The sequence below is a fragment of the Oryctolagus cuniculus genome, chromosome 2, assembly GCF_964237555.1.
Source record: "Oryctolagus cuniculus chromosome 2, mOryCun1.1, whole genome shotgun sequence".
NCBI lineage: Eukaryota > Metazoa > Chordata > Mammalia > Lagomorpha > Leporidae > Oryctolagus > Oryctolagus cuniculus.
The window spans coordinates 116,049,630-116,073,365 of record NC_091433.1 but is presented as its reverse complement, the minus strand read 5'-3'; the positions used below and the strand labels follow the sequence as shown (position 1 = coordinate 116,073,365).

The 23,736-nt window shown below is 47.0% G+C and overlaps 1 protein-coding gene and 1 pseudogene across 3 annotated transcripts in view; one reads left to right on the top strand and one right to left on the bottom strand.

Moving 5' to 3' along the window:
* Window positions 1–9,605: 9,605 nt before the first annotated feature.
* LOC127490298 (ubiquitin-conjugating enzyme E2 D4 pseudogene) lies at window positions 9,606–22,354 on the bottom strand (annotated as a pseudogene).
* RMND5A (required for meiotic nuclear division 5 homolog A) overlaps window positions 22,320–23,736 on the top strand; it is a 58,135-nt gene continuing 56,718 nt past the window's right edge. For all 3 annotated transcript variants that reach the window (XM_008254149.4, XM_002709647.5, XM_017340241.3), the window contains exon 1: window positions 22,320–23,076. In XM_008254149.4, the coding sequence (XP_008252371.1) occupies window positions 22,935–23,076 (142 nt within the window). In that variant the 5' untranslated portion in view covers window positions 22,320–22,934. The remainder of the gene's footprint in view (window positions 23,077–23,736) is intronic.

Sequence of the window (23,736 nt, the reverse complement as noted above, 5' to 3'; positions counted from 1 at the left end):
CACTCTAAATGTCGGCTTTAGGTTTCTGTTTCATTGCAAGTGTATTTCTGCAATATTGTATTTTGGAATTCTACTTTTTTTAAAAAAATATTTATTTACTTGAAAGTAAGAGTTACACAGAAGGAGAGAGAGAGAGAGAGAGGCAGAGAGAGAGGTCTTCCATCTGCTGGTTCACTCTCCAATTGGCTGCAATGGCTGGAGCTGCTCCAATCTGAAGCCAGGAGCCAGGAGTTTCTTCTGGATCTCCTGCATGGGTGCAGGGGTCCAAGGACTTGGGTCATCTTCTACTGCTTTCCCAGGCCATAGCAGAGAGTGGGATTGGAAGTGGAGCAGCCAGGACCCATACGGGATGCTGGCACTGCAGGCAGCGGCTTTACCCGCTACGCCACAGCATCGGCCGCTGGAACTCTACTTTTGATATAAGATTACAAAGAAACCCACTACTGAATTCAGAAAAGCTATTCTTTGGTTCCTGCATCCTTTAATTCTGAGAATGTGAAGCCCCATTTATCACTACTTGGTGATGTCGTACAGCACAGGAAAAACTAACTCCTACTTCACAAACTATTACATCTACAAAGGTCTGAAACTGTGAAACAATTATCATGACATGACAGCTTCATGGTGGAGACACATTCATGAAAAGGCTAGAGCAGGGGCCGGCGCTGTGGCATAGCGGGTGCTGGTTTGAGTCCTGGCTGCTCTACTTCCGATCCACCTCCGTAATGTGGCCTGGGAAAGCAGTAGAAGATGGCCCAAGTCCTTGGGCCTCTGCACCCATATAGTAAGACCTGGAGGAGAACACTGGCTCCTGGCTTCAGATCAGTGCCGTTCCAGCCGTTGTGGCCAACTGGGGACTGAAGCAGCGGATGGAAGACCTCTCTCTCTGCCTCCGCCTCTCTGTAACTCTGCCAGGAAGAGAAGAGAAGGGGAGAGGGGGAAGGGAGAGGGGGAGGGGGAGGGGGAGGGGGAGGGGAGGGGGAGGAGGAGGAGGAGGAGGGGAAGGAGAAGGGGAAGGGGAAGGGGAGGGGGAGGAGGAGGAGGAGGAGGGGAAGGGGAAGGGGAAGGGGAAGGGGAAGGGGAAGGGGAAGGGGAAGGGGAAGGGGAAGGGGAAGGGGAAGGGGAAGGGGAAGGAGAAGAGCTATAGCAAACAGAGAGTTGGTTAAGAACCAAAACAAGCAGTGCCAATTTTATCCTCAAGAGATCCACAGGAGGGAGAGGGCTCCAGCGAGGGGAGGAGGCTCTGGAAGGAAAGCCTGAGTTAACCCAGGCTCAGAGGCGTACGACCAGACTTCAGGCAATGGAGAAGAAGGCATTTGCTCAGCAGAAGGGTGGAGGCAGAAGCAAGAATGTGAGAACAGGAAATGAGGAAACTGATTTGGGCAAGAACTGAAGGCTTACGCAGGGAAGTAGTTCCCGAAACAAAGCAGTGGTGAGGGGGACAAGGGAGCTTACTGGGTTTAGTAAGTGTGCAATGTATGGAGATGCTTGGAAGTGCTATTTACAGGAGACAGGTCATCCACAGACAGACTTATTGTTTCTAATATCTCATTTGATTCTTTTATGAATAACTTCCTTCATAGTTTTTCATTAAAATAATATATTTATCCCAAAGATCCATACTGAAGGGCTTTATTACATTTTTTAGCAGTATTAAATAAGAACAGGGGTGCCAGGATCATTAGTCCCTGATAGACACAGTAGCCCGAGAACCTCCTCCTTATTTTGATCATTTAAATCTAAAAACTTAATGTTTGTCCTAAAGTCTCAAAGTTTTAAAAGAAAAGAAGGGGCAGGTGTTTACCCAATAGTTAAGAAACCTGGATTCCACTTGGAACACCTAGTGATTCCTGGCTGTGACTCCTGGGAAGTAGAAGATGATGGCTCAAGTACTACAAATATAACTACAAGTATAAGTAGTATAAGTACTACAAGTATAACTCAAGTACAAGTTCTTGCCACCCACAATGGAGCCTGGATTGAGTTTCTGGCCTCCAATTTTGGCATTCTGGGAGTGAACCAGCAGATGGGAGCTCTATCTCCATCTCTCAAATAAATAATAATCAAATCAAATCAAACAGAAAAAAATATTTTCTGGCATACTGGGCTGAGAATAAGAAAAACAGACTCCAAATATTAAGCCATCAATATCCATATTTTGAGCAGACTCAGATTTCAGGTTCAATTTCTCTGATTTTCTGAAAGGCACTGAATTCAACACTGTTGAAAAGGCTGCTGCAGGGGCCAGCGCTGTGGCGCAGGGGGTTAATGCCCTGGCCTGAAGCGCCAGCATCCCATATGGGTGCCGGTTCGAAACCCGGCTACTCCACTTCCGATCCAGCTCTATGTTATGGCCTGGGAAAGCAGTGGGAGATGGCCCAAGTCCTTGGGCCCCTGCACCCGCGTGGGAGACCTGGAAGAAGCTCCTGGCACCTGGCTTTGGATCAGCACAGCTCTGGCCGTTGTGGCCAATTGGGGAGTGAACAGCAGATGGAAGACCTCTCTCTCTCTCTCTCTCTCTCTCTCTCTGCCTCTCCTCTCTCTGTGAAACTCTGACTTGCAAATAAATAAATAAATCTTAAAAACAAAAAAAGAAAAGGCTGCTGCAGATCCAAGTCCAAAGCTCCACAATGAAGTAGTTGATTTTTACTTATGTCTAGGAAGATGTGCGTCATGGAAAGGAGGGGGCGCATGGTATGACATGCACCCAGTGTGTCACCCTTTTGCATCACAGGGTGTAGACCATATGGCTGAATGCACCTGTGTCTAGACTGCAGAAATGCCCTGGAGTTGGTCGGATGAGTTCTATTGCAGTGCAATGGTTTGCTTTAGTTGGTTGTATCTTATTGGACAACCATGATCAGAAGTTGATTTGGTAGCACAAACTCAACATAAACAGAATTATATGCATGAACTGACTGAAATTTAAAATGCACAATCAGGTTTTGCCTTCTGATCTCTTGAGACATCTTTATAGTTAAATATGGACGTGAAATAAAATGACCGTTTAAAATATCAGGGTATTCAAAATAACAGCTATGGATTTTGATTTATAAAATTTCATTTCTATACTCTACTTTCAGAGAAAAGGACATTACCCTTTCCTTTTGTTTAAAGCAATGAGAAAAGGTGGCTATGGTTAGAAAGATGAGTAAGGGAGGCCAGCGCTGTGGCGTAGCGGGTAAAGCCACCACCTACAGTGCCGGCATCCCATATGGGTGCCAGTTCGAGTTCGGGCTGCTATACTTCTGATCCAGCTCTCTGCTATGGTCTGCGATAGCAGTAGAAGATGGCCCAGGTCCTTGGGCCCCTACACCCGCATGAGAGACCCGGAAGAAGCTCCCGGCTCCTGGCTTTTAATCAGCACAGCTTCAGCCATTGCAGCCAATTTGGGAGTGAACCAGCAGATGGAAGACCTCTCTCTCTCTCTCTGTCTCTCCTTCTCTTTCTGTATAACTCTGACTTTCAAATAAATAAATCTTTGAAAAAAAAAAAAAAGAAAGATGAATAAGACACAGTTATCCATCTATAGTGGGCTAAGACTTTGGGAGTTCTGCCTGGGTGGAATGTGACTCCTTAGGACCAGAATGTGGACTGTGACAGGTAGCCATTTGGATGGTTCCCAGTGATCCCTGCTATCTCTGATTCTTGCTCTTGTTTTTTCTTTTGTGTTTTTTTTTTTTTTGACAGGCAGAGTGGACAGTGAGAGAGAGAGACAGAGAGAAAGGTCTTCCTTTTGCCGTTGGTTCACCCTCCAATGGCCGCCGTGGCCAGCGCGCTGCGGCCGGTGCACCGTGCTGATCCAAAGGCAGGAGCCAGGTGCTTCTCCTGGTCTCCCATGGGGTGCAGGGCCCAAGCACTTGGGCCATCCTCCACTGCACTCCCTAGCCACAGCAGAGAACTGGCCTGGAAGAGGGGCAACCGGGACAGAATCCGGCGCCCTGACCGGGACTAGAACCCGGTGTGCCGGCGCTGCTATGTGGAGGATTAGCCTATTGAGCCGCGGCGCCGGCCTGATTCTTGCTCTTGTATAATTCCCTCACCTTGATCAAAGCTAGATCTAGCGACTTATGCTAAACAAATACTATGTCAGATACCCTGGTTTCTCTTCAGATTGTATAAATCTTTCACCTTTTTCAAATACTGTGACAGGCAGGAAAATTACTTTTTTTAAAAAGATTTATGTACTGGGGTCGGTGCTGTGGCATATCGGGTAAAGCTGCCACCTACAGTGCTACATCTCATATGCATATCATATGCACTGGTTCAAGTCCTGGCTGTTCCACTTCTGATTCAGCTCCCTGGGAAAGCAGCAGAGGATGACTCAAGTGCTTAGGCCTCTACATCCATGTGGGAGACCCAGAAGAAGCTCCTAGCTCTGGGCTTCGGCCTGTTCCAGCCCTGACCATTGTGGCCATTTGGGGAGTGAACTGGAGGATGGAAGATCTCTCTCTCTGCCTCGCTATAGCTATGCTTTTCAAATAAATAAATAAATCTTTACAAAAGTATTTATTTATTTGAAAGTCAGTGCTAAAGAGAGACACAGAGACAGAGAGATCTTCCATCCAATGGTTCGCTCCCTGGTTAGTGCTGGGCCAGGCCAAAGCCAGGAGCCAGGAGTTTCATCCGGGTCTCCCAACTGGGTAGCAGGGGCCCAAGGACTTGGGCCATCTTCTGCTGCCTTTGATAAGAAGTGGAGCAGCTGGTACAGGAACTGGTGCCCATATGGGATGCCAGAACTGCAGGTGGCAGCTTCACCTGCTAAGCCACAGTGCCCGCCCTGGTGAGTGATTCCTGAGATTAGATTGTAAAAATAGGGTGACTTCTGTCTTGCTCACTTCTCTTGCTTGCTCTTCCTGAGGGACACCAACATCCTTCTTCAAAGAACTCTGGAAAGAGTCCTCTTCTGGCCAATGGCCTCTGAGGTGCTGCAAGTCCAGCCCAACATCTCATAAGAACTTGAATCCTACATAAGCCACATAGGTGAGCTTAGAATCAAATCCTCCCCCAGTGAGGCCCTCAGACAACGGCAGGCCCAGCCCCAGCTGGAAGGTAGTCTGTGAGTGATCCAAGTAAATAAATCCAAGTAAATGTGGGTCAGGAATCTGACCCACAGAAACTGAGATGATATCCATCAAGGCATTAAAATGTAATCTTGAACAATGTAAATTACATTGACTTCCAATAGCTTATGGTCTAATTAAACGAAATAAGTACTTAAATAAAAATAATGGCTAATATATATTGTACTATTTATGCCAATACTTCTCTCTATAAGTAGAGATATATCAGGTACTTCTCTAAGTATTTTACATTTACTGATTAACCTCTATGTGGGGAGCAACTCGGATTAGACTAAGTTACTGGAATTAAGACTTATTCTATGCATCTGCTCTCCCACAATATGGCGCTGGGAGAGGAGTAAACAGCTTCTACGCAGCTGCCTCCAGTTAGACCAATAACCTGCAGGAGCTGATCCTGCTCCTGATTGGAGGAGAGCAGCGTACTCAGCGCGTGGGTAGCAGAGTTGGGATTGGTGGAAGAGGACTATAAAGGAGGAGAGAGACAACATGCACCAGGAGCATCTAAGAGGAACATCTATCTGAAGGAACATCTGAGCAGCCCCCAAGAGAGCCAGCCGGCGGTGTGCCACTCCCCCGTGGAAGTGGAGAAAGTGGCAGGGGGCCCGCCCCTCCACGGAGGTGGAGGGACGGCAGCCAACCCGGGAAGAACCAGCAGCAAACCTGGGAAGGGCCGAGCAGACAAAAGAACAGCACAGGGTTTAGTGTCATTCCTCCGCGAAGAGGGGGAGCGACACCTCTATAACTCTGTGAGGTAAATATTATTATTATTGCCATTTTGTAGATGAGGAACTTGAGGTAACAAAAGGTTAATCAATTTGCTTATAGCTACTCAGCTAGAATCAGTGTGGTACTGGAATTCAAGTTCTTGATCAGTTTATTATGATCAAGATTGCGGCCTCTTTCCTTTTTACATTTTACACATTAAGAGTATGCTTGCTTTTTGGATGTATATAGCACAGGGAATAACTGTGTCTGTAGGATGAAGGGTCAGGATTGACCAACAGCTAGGCAGGATTTGAAAGATGGAGGGAAGACATTCCAGGCAGGTGGAATGGCATATGCAAAGGCATGAGGCATGACTGGGATGGTAAGGGCCCAGGAAACATGTTATTATTCCTTTGGAATGCGGTTAATCACTTACCATCATCTTTCATTTCTATTGCAAACACTACCATCTCTGAATTCTAGTAAGCTATTGCCATTTTTCAGAAAAGTATAATATCTGATTCTTCACCCACGGCAATGACAGAGGCCCAGAAGGAGTTACGCAGAACAATCATCTTGCTTGTCTTAACACCTGAGGTAACTGAGAAGATTGGTACTGGAGGCATTTGTCTCATGACACAACAGCGGCTCACTGTTTACACCCTACACTTGCTGTCTTCTCAGAGCATCCAGCAACAACAGTGCTGCTTCCTGCTCTCTCGACTATGGGAAGATCAGTCAGAAGTTTGAAAACCACCATAAAATCTCTATATTTAAATGTAACATTAAATCACTGGAGAAATTACACCAGGCAACACTAAAATCAGGGAGAAGAGGCTGTGGATACAATAATTAGGGATGTAAAAAGACTCCTTATTCATTGTCGTAATTATCCTCAAAGGGCCATTAAAAGTGGTTTTCAGATAACTATAGATTTACATGCAGTTGTATGAAACTGCAGAGATCCTACAAATCCTTCACCCAGTTTCCCATAGAGGTATCATGTTGTATAACTACAGCACAATATCCCAACCAACATATTAACATTGACAGAGTCCATTAAGTTTATCCAGTCCTCTTCAGCTTTACATGCATTGTGCATGTGTGTGTCTTGAATTCCATGCAGCTGTATGTGTGTAGAATCGTGTGGCCACCACAGTCAAGACACAGAATGGTTCCATCACAAGGATCCTTCCTGTTATGTTTTTGTAGCCACACTATTTCTGCCTCTCCTTTGTCTCTAATCCCTAGCAACCACCAATTTACCTCTACAGTTTTATAATTTCAAGGTTCAATAGGAACCTTTGGAGATTGGCTTTTTTTTTTACTCAGCATAATTCCTCTGAGATTCATTCATGCTGTTTTGTGTATTAATAGCTCATTCTTCTTTATTGCTAAGTAGTGTTACACAGTCTGGATGTTTCACAGTTGGTTCAACCATTCACCTACTGATAAGCATTTGGATCATTTCCTGTTTGGTGGTTATTGTAAATAAAGCTTATATCTTCATTTGTGTACAGGTTTTTGTGAGAACATAACATTTTATTTCTCTGGAATAAATGCCCAAGAGTCTAACTGCTGGGTTGCACAGTAAGCTCATGTTCAGTTTTGCAAAAAAACTGCCATACTCTATTCCAGAGTGATTATCATTTTACATTCCCATCAGCAATGTATGAGTGAGTGCTCCCAACTTCTGCATCATTGGCTTATCACTATATTTTATTTCACCCATCCTGACAGGTGTGTAGTAATAGTTACTGTGGTTTAAATTTGTATTTTGCTAATATTTAGATTTTTATTTTGGTAATGCCTAACTGCTGGCTATCTGTATACCCTCTTTAAGGAAATGTATATTTGTGTTCTTTGCCTTTTTCTGAATGCAATTTTTTTTACTTTTGCATTTTTAAATTGTTTTAGAATTTATTTTAAAGGCAGAATAAGAAAAAGGAAGAGAGAGAGAAAAAAAGGGAGAGATCTTTAAATCATTGGTTCAGTCCCTCAAAATGACTACAAGAGCCAAGGCTGGGCCAGGCCAAAACCAGCAGTCATTATCTCCATCCAGGCCTCCCATGGATTGGCATGGCACCCAACTACTTGGGCCATCATTTGCTGCCTCTCAAGGTGCACATTATCAGGAAGCTGGATGGAAAGTAGAGTAGCCAGGACTCAAATAAGGCACTTCAACAGGGGATATGGGTGTCCCAAATGGTGGCTTAACCTGCTTTGCCACAATGTCTACCCCTAATCCTGAGTTTTGAGAGTTCTTTATATACTCTAGATAAAAACTGTTTTTATAGCTGGTTTGCAAAGATATTCTCTCACTCTGTAGCTTGTTCATACAATCATCCTCACAGGATATTTTGCAGAGAAGAAAATTTTAATTTTGATGAGGCTCAGTTTATCAATTTTTCATTTTATGGACTGTGTTTCCATAAAGAAAATTATTTGTAACTAATGCAAAATTTTGTACATATTTATGGGGTACCACATGATGTTTTGATATGTTTATACACTGTGGAACATCCAATGAGTGTAAACATATCTATTTCCTCACTTATTTGTAGGGAAAACACTTGAAATCTTTTCTTCTAGTTTTTTAAAAAACATACAGTACATTATCATTATCTACAGTCTCCCTACTATGCAACAGAACACTAGAACTTCTTACTCTTATATAACTACAACCTAGTACCCATTAATCAACCTTTCCTCATCCCTCTCTTTCTTACTCTCCCCAGTATCTGTTAGCCACCATTATATACTTAACCTCTATGAGATCAACTTTTTTAGATTGCATATATGAGTGCAATCATGCAGCACTGTTTTTCTGTTCTTGGCTTATTTCACTTCACATAATGATCTCCAGTTCTATCCATGTTGTAGTAAATGACAAAAATTTCATCCTTTTTCATGGCTGAGTAGTATTCTATTGATTTATGCATGCCATATTTTCTTTGTTTATCAGTTGATGGACACTTGGGTTGTTTCCACTTCTGGCTCTTGTAAATAATGCTTCAATAAACACAAGAATGCAGGTGTCTCCTTGACAGAGTGATTTAATTTCTCTTGGATACCTAACCCAGTGGTGAGATTACCATATCATATGTTAGTTCTTTGAAGGACGTCCATACTGTTTTCCACAATGGCTATGCTAATTTACGTGGCTATCAGCAGGGTGCTGGAGTTCCCTTTTCTCTACATCCTCACCAGCACTTCATATTTTGTCTTTGATAATGGCTAATCCAACTGGAGTGAGGTGATATCTTATTGCGGTTTTCCTCTGCACTTCCTTAATGATAAATGTTATTGAGCATTTTTTTCATGTACCTGTCGGCCATTTGTATGTATTCCTTCAAGAAATATGTTTATATCTATTGCTCATTTTTAGATTGGATTATTTGGTTTTATTGCCATTGAGCTATTTATATATTCTGGTTATTAACCATATGTCAAATATTTAACTTCCAAATATTTTCTCCCAGCTTGTAGGTTATATCTTTGCTCTGTTTATGTTTCATTTGCTGGGTACAAGGTCTTTAATTTGATAAAATTCCATTTCTGTATTTTTGCTTTTGTCTCCTGTGGTTTTGGGGTCTGATTTAAAAAATCCTTGCTTATACCAATGTCCTGAAACACCTCCCCTATGTTTTCTTTTAGTAGTTTCAGAGCCTCAGGTTTTATATTTCAGTCCTCAGATGATTTTGAGTTGCTTTTTGTACATAGTGATAGGCGAAGGGAAGGTCTATTTCATCCTTATGCATGTGGATATCCAGTTTTCCCAACACCATTTATTGAAAAGCCTGTCCTTGGGGCAGCTGCTGTGCTAAGCTTCTCCTGCATGGCTAAGCTTCTCCACCAGTTCATGTCTTGGCTGCTCCTCTTCTGATCAAACTCTCTGCTTATGGCCTGGGAAAGCAATGGAAGACATTCCAAGTGCTTAGGGCCATGCAAGAGGCCTGGAAGAAGCACCTGGCTCCTGGCTTCTGATTAGTATTGTGGTCATTTGTGGCCATTTGGGGAGTGAATCAGTGGATGGAAGACCTTTCTGTCTCTCCCTCTCTCTGTAACTTTACCTCTCAAATAAATAAAATCTTTTAAAAATGCCTGTCCTTTTCCCAAGACCTATTCTTAGCATCTTTATCAAAGATCAGTTGGTCTAGAGAAGGGTTAGTCTGTACCTACTATGTCTTCCTGGGGATAGACAGGCCCAGGCACTCTGTCTGTGGCCAGCAACTCTACAATGCTAGGTCACACCAGAAAGCCCACAGCCTGCTGAGAGCAGAGCAGCACAAAAGTATTCATTGTCAGTCTTGCTAGAGGTGTGCTAGTTTTATTTATTTTCTCTATTATTTCTTAGTTTTCAGTGTCATCAGGGTTTTCTCTTTTGTTATTTCCTTCTGTTTGCTTTGGGTTTATTTTGCTTTTTTTTTTCTTGTTTCATGAGGTGACTTTCTCTTTGGCCCATGCTTCTTTAGTGGCATGCTGTTTAGTTCCCAAGTGCTTGGGCATTTTCCTGTTATCTTTCTGCTGTGTAGTTCTAGTTTGTTTTCACTGTGCTCAGAGAACATGTTTGTTATGATTTAGTTCTTTAAATAAAAAATATCTATTTATTCCATTTGTGAGTTGGGGGGAAGAGAGAGATTGAGAGAGAATTGATCCCCTTCACTGGCTTACTCCTCATTTCCCACATGAATAACGGAGACCCAACTACTTGAGCCATCATCTCCTGTTCCCAGAATGCGCATTTAGCAGGAAACTGGATTCAGGAGAACAGCCAGGCCTGGAATATAGGCTGTCCTAACCACTGCACCAAACACCCACTCCAATTCCTTTCAATCCTTGAGGTTTTATGGCCCAGAATATGATCTATCCTGATATATGTTCCATATGCACTTAAAAAGAATGTGTATTCTGTTGTGGATATTCTTTTTTTTTTTTTTTAAATGAGTGACTTTTTTTTTTGACATTTAAGTCTCTCCCTTTGTGTTGTCGTCTGAGTGGCTTGCACATGGGCTTCGTGTAGGCTTTCTGGTGGGAGGAGGTGGGGGTGGTGAGAAACTTCATCACACAGAAAAACATAACCCAAGTCTCTCCAGGTTTCATCATTTTGTTCTTGCTTCTAAAAAGACACTCATCTGTCATGGGGTGCTATGTGCTTTTCATTCTGACATTTTCCACTTGCTGCTTTTTGGGGTGGGGGGAGAAATGTCAGCCTGTGGCACTGCAAAGGAAGACTGGTGGAAGTCACAGCACGAGGCCTCTGTTTCCCAGTGACTCCGTTCCCCATTCCTGGAAGCCCAGAATCTTAGGCTCCTCAGGCTGTGGCTCTGTGATAGACAGGGTTAGGGAAGATGTTGTGAAGAAAGCCTGCTCTGCCTGGGCACCCAGGATGGCACTGGTTCTAAAAGGCAAAGGACATGTGATGAGGGGTCAGGCTGGGCACACACATGGCACCATGGTGAGCAGCAACACCCTCTGAGGTCAGGTCAGGGAGGTGTGTAGGGACCAATCCCCAGAGACAGAGGATTGGGGAAGACGGATAGATTCTAGTGTATCCAAAAAGGCTGCAGATCCTAACGATGATTGCAGACATCAATCCCAACAATGATCAGAGACATGACATTGTCAAAACCATCACAACAGCTTAGAGTGGTATTAACATGATAGCATATTTCTGTGTCTACTCTCTTGCTAGTCTGCTGTACATCTCTCTGACAGCCTTGTAGATGTGGGCTATCTCTGACACCAGAGAGTCATCAGGATTGGGGTTGAAGAGCAAGCAGCAGATGGACAAGAGGACTTTGGACACAGCTCTGGGGACCATTGTGATTGTAGGATGTGGAGGCAGATGCTGTCATTGCAGTTGACATTGTAATGATGCATTTCGGTTGTGAGAGCAACCTTTGGGGGCTTGAAGGGTCATTAGTAAGAAAGTGGATGGTCAGGAAGAAAACCCCTCCTTGGTAAGGGAGGCCCATGATGGTGGCCTGCCCATGGAACAAATCATTACTCACTATGGAGCACTGGGCAGGAGCCCTCTGTAAGTCAGTCAGTTCTCTGGATCCGCTTTGCTGGGGCAGCCTGTGGTGGCCAGCTGTGGGCTCCAAGTGGAGTATTCTTAGATCATGTTGGTTGGTGATGATGCTGAATTCTTCAATATCCTTACTGATTTTCTTTCTAGTTGTTCTATCAAATGCTGAACTTCCCAAGTGTAATTCTGAATTGTTCTTTTTCTTTTTCCTCACATATTTTGCATTTCTGTTGTCTAGTGAATACATATTTTGAACTGCTATGTCTTGATGAATTGATTCCTTTATCATGGTATAATGTCCACCTGTATGTCTGGGAAGTTTCCTTGCTCTGAAGTCTTTTTTGTTTGATTTTTTTTTTTCCTGACAGGCAGAGTGGACAGTGAGAGACAGAGACAGAGAGAAAGATCTTCCTTTTGCCGTTGGTTCACCCTCCAATGGCCGCCGTGGCTGGCGCACCGCGCTGATCCGATGGCAGGAGCCAGGTACTTCTCCTGGTCTCTCATGGGGTGCAGGGCCCAAGCACTCGGGCCATCCTCCACTGCACTCCCGGGCCACAGCAGAGAGCTGGCCTGGAAGAGGGGCAACTGGGATAGAATCCGGCGCCCCGACTGGGACTAGAACCTGGAGTGCTGGCGCACAAGGTGGAGGATTAGCCTAGTGAGCTTCGGTGCCTGCCGTTTGTTTGTCTTTTTAAGATTTACTTATTTATTTATTTGAAAGTCAGAGTTACAGAGAGAGGGAGGGAGAGGAAAAGGGAGAGAGGGAGAGGGAGGGAGGGGGGGGAGAGGGGGAGAGAGAGAGAGAGAGAGAGAGAGAGAGAGAGGAAATCTTCCATCTGCTGGTTCACTCCCCAACTGGCTGCAACAGCTGGAGCTGTGCAGATCCACAGCCAGGAGCCAGGAGCTTCCACCAGGTCCCTCATGCGGGTGCAGGGGCTCAGGGACTTGGGCCATCTTCTACTGCTTTCTCAGGCCATAGCAGAGAGCTGGATTGAAAGTGGAGCAGCTGGGACTTGAACTGGTGCCAAATGGGATGATGGCACTGCAGGTGGCGGCTTTATCCGTTCTATGCCACAGTGCCAGCCCGAACTTTGTTATTAATATTGCCACTCCTGCCTTTCCGGCGGCCATGGCGGCGGGCAGGGGACGCGGCTGCGGGCTGGCCCCGGCCGCCTGGCCTCCCGCCCGGGCCGCTGGGCTTGGGGCTGCCGCGGCGCGCCCCGGGAGGCCGTGGAAGTCGGGAAGGCGGCGTGGGAAGCTCCCGACGTGAAGGCGGGGCGGCCGGCTGGCTGCGGAGTGCGTGATGGGGCCCCGCGCCGGGGCCGTGAGAATCAGCACTTAAGGCTTCCTGGTCTGGCTGAAAAGCCCGTGAGAGCATTTCAGGCATGGAAAGCCAAGACACTGTGGCAAAAAATGCCCTACGTGAGGACCTTAGTGGGTAAGACCCCAGTGGAAAGTGCTGCTCCTCCGCACGCGGAGGAGCCGCACCGGACTGGACGCTTGATGTTCCCCTTATTTACAAGTCCTTTCTATAGTAAAGTAAGAATAAGTAAACAGCGAACTCCCAAAGCAAGAATGAGTAGAGAGAAATGAGAAAGAGCGAAGCAACAAACTTCCCCGCGAACTCTCCAACACACTCTCCAACCAACCCACACCACCATGCCGTCTCTCTCCTCCTATATCGTCTTCTCCACCAATCCGTGCTCTGCTACCCACATGCTGAGTGCGCTGCTCTCCTCCAATCAGGAGCAGCTCCTGCAGCTTGTCAAGTTGGTGAGAGGCAGCTGGGTAGAAGCTGTTTGCTCCTCTCCCAGCGCCATATTGTGGGAGAGCAGATGTATAGAATAAGTCTTAATTCCAGTAACAGTATAGTCCGAGTTGCTCCCCACAGAAAGACGTTGTCATCAAAGAAGGAGGTATTTTTCTCTGAAGGGAGGGGAGAACTTCCACTCTGCTTATGGCCTTGTCTAAATACTGACGAAGATTGTGGATTCAAAAGGTTTCCATAGCCTAGGCAGCTCATGTCAAGAGCCTCGGGTGATCACTGACATCATACATTAGAGTGTTAATTGTTAAATTAACAACAGGAGTCACTGTGCACTAACTTCCCATGCAGGACCTTTGTCCTCAAAGACTTGTATTTTAATTATGTCTAAGTGCTCACAAAAGATACATCATTCTTGGGTGCTTCTTTAAAGTTAATTAAGTTTCTAAAAAAAAAAAAAGAAGAAGTGAAAATTAACTTCAAGATATAATGACTTTGAACAACCCTGTCTCAGCTGCTGAAGAACAGTTTTTTTGTGTGTGTGCAAATTGTTGAACTCTTTTTTTTTTTTTTTTAAATTTTTTGACAGGCAGAGTGGACAGTGAGAGAGAGAGAGAGAAAGGTCTTCCTTTGCCGTTGGTTCACCCTCCAATGGCCGCCGCGGCCGGCGCACCGCGCTGATCCGATGGCAGGAGCCAGGAGCCAGGTGCTTTTCCTGGTCTCCCATGGGGTGCAGGGCCCAAGCACCTGGGCCATCCTCCACTGCACTCCCTAGCCACAGCAGAGAGCTGGCCTGGAAGAGGGGCAACCAGGACAGAATCCGGTGTGCCGGCGCCGCTAGGCGGAGGATTAGCCTAGTGAGCCGCGGTGCCGGCCTGAACTCTTTACTTAGTATAGAGTATGTCTTCTGTGTATAAAGTTAATTGAAAATGGATCTTAGTGGAGAATGGGACTGGGATTGCGAGAGGGAGGAGGAGGGGTGGGAGTGTGGGTGGGAGGGCAGGTATGGTGGGAAGAATCACTATATTCCTAAAGTTGCACTTAAGAAAAATAAATAAATAAAAATGCTTACTTCTTAAAAAGAAAGAGGCTGGTGCCGCGGCTCAATAGGCTAATCCTTCGCCTAGTGGCGCTGGCACACCAGATTCTAGTCCTGGTCGGGGCGCTGGATTCTGCCCCGGTTGCCCCTCCTCCAGGCCAGCTCTCTGCTGTGGCCTGGGAGTGCAGTGGAGGATGGCCCAAGTGCTTGGGCCCTGCACACCCCATGGGAGACCAGGAGAAGCACCTGGCTCCTGCCTTTGGATCAGCGTGGTGTGCTGGCCGCAGCGGCCATTGGAGGGTGAACCAACGGCAAAAGGAAGACCTTTCTCTCTGTCTCTCTCTCTCACTGTCCACTCTGCCTGTCAAAAAAATAAATAAATAAAATAAAAATAACAAAAAAAGAAAGAAAGTCAAGGTATTTGTTGCCAGTAAGATCTACCTCGCAAGAATGTTCAAAAGTTCTTCCAAGAGAAGGAAAATGATGTAGGTCAAAAATTCAGATATTATAAAGGAAAGGCAAGAGAGAAGCAATAATTGAAGGTAAAACAAAAGCTTTAGGGTTGGGTGTTGTGGTGCAGAGGGTTAAGCCACTGCTTGGGATACCTGCATCCCATATCAGAGTGCTTGGTTCAAGCTTAGCTACTCCATGCTTCCAATCCAGCTTCTGGAGAATGCATCTGAGAAGTAGTGGAGGGTGACCCAAGTACAGGGTTTTTGCCACCCACATGGGAGACCTGGATGGAGTTTTTGTATCCTAGCAACAGCCTGGCTGTTGCAGGCATCTGGGGACTGAACTAATAAATGCAAGATTTTTTTCTGTCTCTATCACTCTGCCTTTCAAATAAATAAATACATCTTTTTTAAGAAAATTAAAACTTTAATATTGTTATTCTTAATTGATCTGAAATATGTTTTTTAAAATAATAACAGTAACAAAGTATTCAATGACTATAATTTACATATAAACAAAATGACAACAAAGATATAAAGGACAAGAAGGATGAATTAGGAAAATTTTATTTTCAAGCAAGTGTGGGGAATATCCAGAATTATTTGGTCTGATCCTGCCAAGGCAACCAAAGGTAGGACTCAAAATTCAATAAATCTATAGCAGGCTAATTTTTAAGTTGATAATTTTGTACGGTTCTCAAATGATGTTACAAATATCTAAATGGCCTTTGGCAGAAAAAAAAAGGGGGTCCTGACCTCTGTATTTTAACTACCCATGACCCATGAAGTGGTAAAGTGCTATTTTAAAATGGCCTTATAAAAAGATTAAGTAAAATGGACTTAAATTAGCTGTTAATGTATATTGCAAACTATAGGGCAACTACTAAAAAAAAGTTAAATATATACATACATACATACTTGATAGGCCTAAAAAAGGGAGAGAGAATATGGAATAACAACAAGAAATAATTGCACCTTGCAGTTCTGTAGGGCTTCATTGTTTAGAGAGTACTTTAAAAATTATTCTCTCTTTCCTGCTCTCAATAATGTTACAAGTTACATGGTATAGCCTTACTTTTTTTTTTTTTTTAAATAAAGGCTTAGTTTGGCTAAGATTTTGCCCAAGTTTGAAGAACTGGAGGGAAAGTGATACAATTTTTGTGAATTTTGGTCCTGTGCTCCTATTACCAAACCACATTACCCAAAATAAATTATTCTTTACTCTATGGGGGAATCACACATTTAACACTAATCAGCAGGGCTGGTACTATGGCATAGTGGGTGAGGGCGCTGCCTGCAGTGCCAGCATCCCATATGGGTGCTGGTTTGAGACCTGGCTGCTCCACTTCCGATCCAGCTCTCTGCTGTGGCCTGGGAAAGCAGTGGTAGATGGCCCAAGTCCTTGGGCCCCTGCACCCATGTGGGAGACCCATAAGTAGCTCCTGGCTCCTGGCTTCAGATCAGTCCAGCTCTGGCTACTGTGGCCATTTGGGGAGTGAACCAGCAGATGTTAGATCTCTCTCTCTCTGCCTCTCCTTCTCTCTCTCTGTAACTCTTTCAAATAAATAAATAAATCTTTAAAAAAAAAAAAAAAACTACTAAACATAAAGCCTAACTTTGCCTTTTAGAGGTCTAGTGACTCACAGGTTTTGGAGTTGGAAAGATCTGCATTAAAACTGCAGCTCTGCCACTTAGCAGCTGTGTAACCTTGCATAAACTGCTTATCCCCTTTGTGCCTCAACTTCTTCGTCTGTAAATTTGAGAAATAATAAAAACATTATTTTCTTCAGCAAATTTAGTATATTTTTTAGTGAAATAAGCCAGTCTCCAAAAGACAAATACCATATGTGTGGGGAGCAACTGAGAGCAACTGGGACTAGACTAAGTTACTGGAATTAAGACTTATTCTATGCATCTGCTCTCCCACAATATGGCGCTGGGAGAGGAGGAAACAGCTTCTACACAGCTGCCTTTCACCAACTTGACAAGCTGCAGGACCTGCTCCTGATTGGAGGAGAGCAGCGTACTCGGCGTGTGGGTAGCAGAGTTGGGATTGGTGGAAGAGGAATATAAAGGAGGAGAGACAACATGCACCAGGGAACATCTAGCTGAAAGAACACCTGTGCAGCCCCCCCGAGAGAGCCGGCCGGTGGTGTGCCACTCCCCCACGGAAGTGGGGAAAGTGGCAGGGGGAACCGCCCTTCCGCGGAGGTGGAAGTGACGGTAGCCAACCGGGAAGAACCAGCAGCAAATCCGGGGAGGGCCGAGCAGACAAAAGAACAGCGCAGGGTCCTGTGTCGTTCCTCCACGAAGACGGGGAACGACAATATGTTTTTTTTTGATGTGTGTACTCTAATAGAGTACCAAAAAATGTAATGTATAGGGGTGAAATTGACATTTTGAGATTCAATGATTATTTACAGTCCTTGTCTCTATTGCTGAGGAACAGTGTTTTTTTCTTATTATTATTTGTTGAATTCTTTACTTAGTGTAGGGTTAATCTTATGAGTATAAAATAGACTGAGAGTAGATCATTATAAAAATTAAAGGAAGAAATGGGAAAGAAAAGAGGAGGGAGAGTAGAGTGGGAAATATTACTATGCTCCTAAATCTGTATATATGAAATACATATTTGTTCACCTTAGAAAAATTTTTTAAAAATTTAAAAACCTAAAATAGTGTCTACATACCACATTGAATCTGTTAAAAAATTAAAGATAAATTTTTTTTAAAAAAAGTTTGTTTTGAGGATTGAGATAATCACACATTTAAAGAAGAGTACCTAACACATAGTAAGTGCTCAATAAATAGCAATTAAGGATAAACAGAGCATAAAAAATTTATTGTTTTTCCATAATGAAGAAGTCATGATTCAGACTCAAAAATTTCAGACCAGGGAAGTGGCACGGCCCAGTTCTGTTTGGTAGCATAGCACCTCACATGTTGCTTAATAAGCACTGGCATCCCTGTAATTTCAGAACTGGAAGGAACTTAAGGGTCATCTATTCCAGGTTTCTCATTGTACAGATAAGGAAACTGAGGCTGGCAGGGGCTGAATGAGTTACTCCAAGGTTACAGTGTTTAGCACCCTTCCTGCTACACCCGGTGAAGCAGGAAGCAAAATACAGAAAGACATCCTGCCTGCAGCAAGAGAGAGATGCAGACAGTAAAACCTGACGGGGAGGTTCCAGAGGTAGAAATACTTCTATAGGCTGAGAACAGGGTGCTAGGGCCATGCCTGTGTAGCACCCTCTCAGAGGTCTACCAGGAGCTAAATGCTGGGAATTAGATCAGAACGGCCCTGGTTTCCCGAAGTAGCGACAGCTACAACGGGGAGAGCTTTGCTGCCCAGGAGACACTATCTTCTGCAGACATCAGTGGAGCCGAAAGAAGGGTGACGCACACAGAAGAAACGCACTGTTGTTAACTCTGCCTGTCCCGTCCCTAAGAGTAGGTCATAATGGCTAGCAAGTACCCTCCATCCAGCCAGCAAACAGGCATTTAAATGGCAACATGCTCCAAAACACAGCACACAGGAGGTACAATGGTAAAGCACATTCAGAGCAACAGATTTTGGTGGTGGCCGTGCCTTCACCTGTTTCTTTGACATGGCAGAAGCAATATCCAAGGGTTGGTTTGTTTTTCAACAGAAAATAATGAAATTTTTTTAAATGAGAATATTTTTTCACAATTTAACATTTCTTAATAACATATCTTATCAGTTTATCCTTACTTTTATATTAGGCCTGAGTTAGAATAAAACTGGGTTGGGGGTTGGGGGCTGATGTTGTGGTACAGCAAGCTAAGGTGCTGCCTGCAGCGCTGGCATCCCATATCAGTGCAGGTTCAAGACCCAGATGCTCCGCTTCCATAGCTCCCCGCTAATGTGCCTGGGAAAGCAGATCATGGCCCAAGCACTTGGGCGGCTGCCACTCAATGTGAGGCCCATGGAGACTCATAGAGTTCTTGGTTCCTGGCTTCAGCCTGGCCCAGCCCTAGCTGAAGTGGGCATTTGGGGAATGAACCAATGGGTCAAAGATCTCTTTCTTTCCCTCTTCAAATACATACATACATACATATATACATACTAAAAAAAGTTTAAAACCAGGAAATCACCAGCAGTTTTTTCCACAAGGTCTTTACAATTCTTGCTGATTTATTTTTCCAATAATTATTAGTGTGGTCTTTGTGACCCTAATCTGAGTGTATTTTGCATAAAAATATTTTTGACACAGTATTTCTTCTATCTCCTCTAACTGACAAATGAAATTTTGTTTTTCCTGCCTTGCCTGATTTCAGGCTTTGAAGAACAAATCAAAGCAGTTTTAAAAGCAATCTTTTTGGCAGAGGGTTAGGGAAAACAGTGGACTACATATTCACACAATAAATATAATGAGAGCTATACTTGGTAATAATGCACAATGACTATATGTGTGTGCACAGGAAAAGTTCTGGAAATTCACCCCAAGTGTTGAAACATTTTTTTACTGAGTTTTGGGGTTTCATGGAGCTTTTATTCTATTTATTTGTATTCTCTAATTTTCCTACAACAAATATGAATTTTGGCAAAAGGATAAAAGGTATTCTTTTCCTTTCTTTTTCATTAACATTTACTTAAATGCTAAAGACAATCAAATTTAGAATGGAGGAGAGAACGAGAGCAATGTTCAGAATAACGGCAAATTAGACTCTCCAGAATAAGCAGAATGTGGGGATGAGAGTTCATTTGATACTGGTGTGTGTGTAGGTGAACTCTTACTTTAGCTGCATAGTGAAAATACAAGCAGAAAAAAACAATTTGCAGTTGCCCTAAAAATGGAATTTCCCGGCCGGCGCCGCGGCTCACTAGGCTAATCCTCCGCCTAGCGGTGCCGGCACACCGGGTTCTAGTCCCGGTCGGGGCGCCGGATTCTGTCCCGGTTGCCCCTCTTCCAGGCCAGCTCTCTGCTGTGGCCAGGGAGTGCAGTGGAGGATGGCCCAGGTGCTTGGGCCCTGCACCCCATGGGAGACCAGGAGAAGTACCTGGCTCCTGCCTTCGGATCAGCGCGGTGCGCCGGCCGCGGCGGCCATTGGAGGGTGAACCAACCGCAAGGGAAGACCTTTCTCTCTGTCTCTCTCTCTCACTGTCCACTCTGCCTGTCAAAAAAAAAAAAAAAAAAAAAGGAATTTTCCCCCCCTTGTTTCTAGAGATCCTTCACTGAGGATTAAAGGTTTAGGCTTAAAGCAACCACACACCGCATAGGAAGGGCCGTACAAAGTCAACAGAACATCAGAGTTTCTTCCAAGTACTATTTTTTCTCCTCTTGGCTAAAGCTGAAGCCTCTTCTTCCCTAATTTGTTTATTCTCATTCCTTTAGCAAATACTCAGAACACATTTTTTCCTAGACTGATTAAATTATGGCAAAGAAAAAGGAGCCGGCCCAGATCTGGGAGCTAACAATCAACTTGGGTATACAAGGCAGTACTGCATAGGTGGGCCTAGGTTACAGAAAAGTGTCAATAGTTAAAGCAGGACTCACGCCGTGGGAACAAAGAGAGGCTCTGAAAAGCCGACAGTAACCAAAAGCATTTCAGGAGCACACAGGCGAAGGAGCTGTCCTCAGTCCCCAGGGGGAACGACAAGGAGCTTGGCAGGGAGGTGGCAGGTGGTGCTGGGACACTACACGGGGCGAAGCGCCCGGCCGAGGTAGGACCCGAAGCTGTAGGCAACCAGACACCGATCAGTGGACAGGAAACAATGGCTCTTACCTGTGCCGGGCATTATGTTCAGTTCCTCACAGGGGCTACTTCCTTCAGTGATGACAACTCCTTGAAGACAAAAAACAAAACGTGAGTGAGCTTAGCAAAGGGAGGAACAAGCATGGAAGAACGGAGGAAGAGAGACACATCGAGGGGGAAACTCAGCTCCCCTCACGGCCCTTAGGAAGGAAGAACGGGGGAGGGGGCAAGACCTGGGCACCTGGCCCCGGGTCCGAGGAAGCCCGCAGGCTCCAGGGGCTGTCTCGGAGAGGAAGCACTTTCGCTCCTTTGGGCGTCTGAGGTTCACAACAGCCATGGGAGACAGAAATACTGAGTGACGGAGATTCCTGGCGTTGGGTGTTTTTCTGTTAAACAGGGATCAGGGCCATCTGTTAAGAAAAGAGGGCAGAAGGCAGAAACGGGGTGGGTGGGGAGGAAGAGATGAGAATAGCATCAGCTGGATTACCCTAAGGCCGCCGGCCACCATCACCGGCCCATTGCAAGCACTTACGCGTATTATCTAGTCTAACTACCAATGACGTGCTATTAACTCCAATTATTAAAAAAAAAATAAAGGAAACTGAAACTCAAAAGGCTATTAAAAAAAAAGCCTTCACGGTTTTTCTGAAGTGGTGCAGACAACAAAGTCAAACAAATCCCAGCGGACGTTGCTAAGTGGCGCGAACATGACAAAGTCGTGACAGGACAGAGCCGCGCGGGAAGCCAAAGGCTGCGGGACTCCGCGCGGTCACGGGAGGCCCCGAAGACGAACCGGGCGCCGGAGTCCTCCGCCCGAGGCGGCGGCACGCGGCCGGCTGCGCTCGCTCGAGGCCGCAAAGGTCGGCGCCGCAGCTCGGGGCGTCAGGCGAGACAGGCCGAGGCCGGCGGCGCACAGCGGGCAGGGGCGTGCGGGGACGAAGCCGCCCTTCCGGCGGGCAGTCCAGCTCCCCGGCGCGTGCTCTCGTCCCCACCGGTCAGGAGAGGACAGGGCCCAGAGGTCGCCGCCCCGCGGGGTGTGGGGAGCGCGCCGGCGGGTACGCGCCGGGAGAACCGCCCCCGCCCGCCGCGCCTCTCCGCCCGGGCGGCCCGACTCCGCTTTCCTTCCGGGGAGATGGGCCCGTCTACTCAAAACTTCGGAGCGTCGGACCCACTTTTCCCTTCAAGGCTATAACAAGAACTGTGGCTGGGACGAGGCCCTACGGAAAACGACCGTTTTTATTTTCGTCCTATTCCCACACACACACACACACACATACATCCCAACCCCCTATGGCTTTCCGGAAACGATTGGCCTCACTCGCTCCTGTCTCCAAGTCTCCCCCTCCAACAGCGAGCCTATTGGTTTGGACCCCCGTCCTGGATTGGCTGAAGGCTTACGCCCCGGTCAGAGATTGGAGGAAGCTGACTTCTTACATAGTCCCCGAGCCCCATTGGCTGGTTTTCCTCGTTTCTGGGCGGGGTGGTTAGGAACGGTTTCCACCCCCTTGTTTACGGAGCGCGTAGTTGTAGCGCTCCCTGCGCGTAGGGGCTGTGTCTAAAGTTCTCTATTTAGCTCCTCAGACCAATTGGGTTCTTGCCTCGCCCTAGCCCTCGCCCTCGCTCTCGCCCGCTTGTCTGCGTGGTCCGGCCCACACCTTTATTAGCGGCGGCGTGAGCGGACACTCGTCGCGCTCCTCCGCCCACGCTCTCCAGGCTTATTCTCCCTCCCCCGAGGGTGCGCTTGGTACGGCCCGCGCCGCCTCTCTCCCTAGCTGGGGTGGCTGATCCCCCCCCCCCGCAGTCGGCGGCGCTTGGTGTCGCCCGGGAGAACCAGGTCATCGGTCGGTTCCCGTGAAAACAAAAACAATCGGCGGCGCCGCCGCGGGCAGCCGAACGCGGCGAGCGGCGGTCCGAGCGGGCGAGCGGGCGGCAGCGGCGGCGGCGACGCGCCTGGGGGACCCGGGGGCCATGGGGCAGGCGGGCGCGGGCTGCGCGGGGCTCCCCCGGCGCCGCGGCTAGCGCGCCCGCCGTCTCGGCCGCCTGCCTGGGGGACGAGGAGCGGGACGCGGCCTCGGCGGGGCCCGGGCCGGACGGCTGCGGACTGCCAGGCGCCGGCGAGCCGAGCGCCGCCGCCTCCGGCATGGATCAGTGCGTGACGGTGGAGCGCGAGCTGGAGAAGGTGCTGCACAAGTTCTCCGGCTACGGGCAGCTGTGCGAGCGCGGCCTGGAGGAGCTCATCGACTACACGGGTGGCCTCAAGCACGAGATCCTGCAGAGCCACGGTAGGGCGGCGCGGGTGGGCGCGCGGGGCAGGGCCCAGCCAGCCTCGCGGCGGAGCCCCTCACCCACCCTCAGGCTCAGGCCCGGCCCGGCTGCGGGGGGCGCAGGGATGCCCAGCACCGGGACTTTGCTGCTCTTGTTTCTCGGTTCACCTCGACTCTGCCGCGACCCCGGAATGAGAGCCGGGTCGGGCGGGCTGGAAGCGTGGGTGGGCGGCCTCCGCCGCACCTGCAAACTGCCGGGCTCCCCCGGCCCCCGGCCCCGGGGGGCTCACGTGGCCGCGCGGGCTGTCCCCGAGAGTCCGAGGGACTGGGGGGTCGGTATGGGAAGCCCCTTGGTCTACCGGACCCAGATCTTTGGCCGCGGCACTTTTCTTTCCTGGCCTTTTTTAGGGGGTGGGGGGTGGGAGCAGGGGAGTCGAGCGTTATTCTTGGCGGTGGGTTACTGGGACAGCCGCTCCGGCGACTTCCGACTCTGCCGCCCTCCGGTGCAGCCTCTCCCGAGGCCCAGGGAGCAGGCGCACGGTGGAGTGGGGAGCTGCCCGCGTTGCCGGCTCGGGTTTGTACAGTTCGGCTCCGTGCTGTGTCTAGATGATTGATTGCACTGTGACCCCAGGCCCCATGGGGACGCCTGGTTTGCCAGAGCTAACTTTTGGAAGCTGG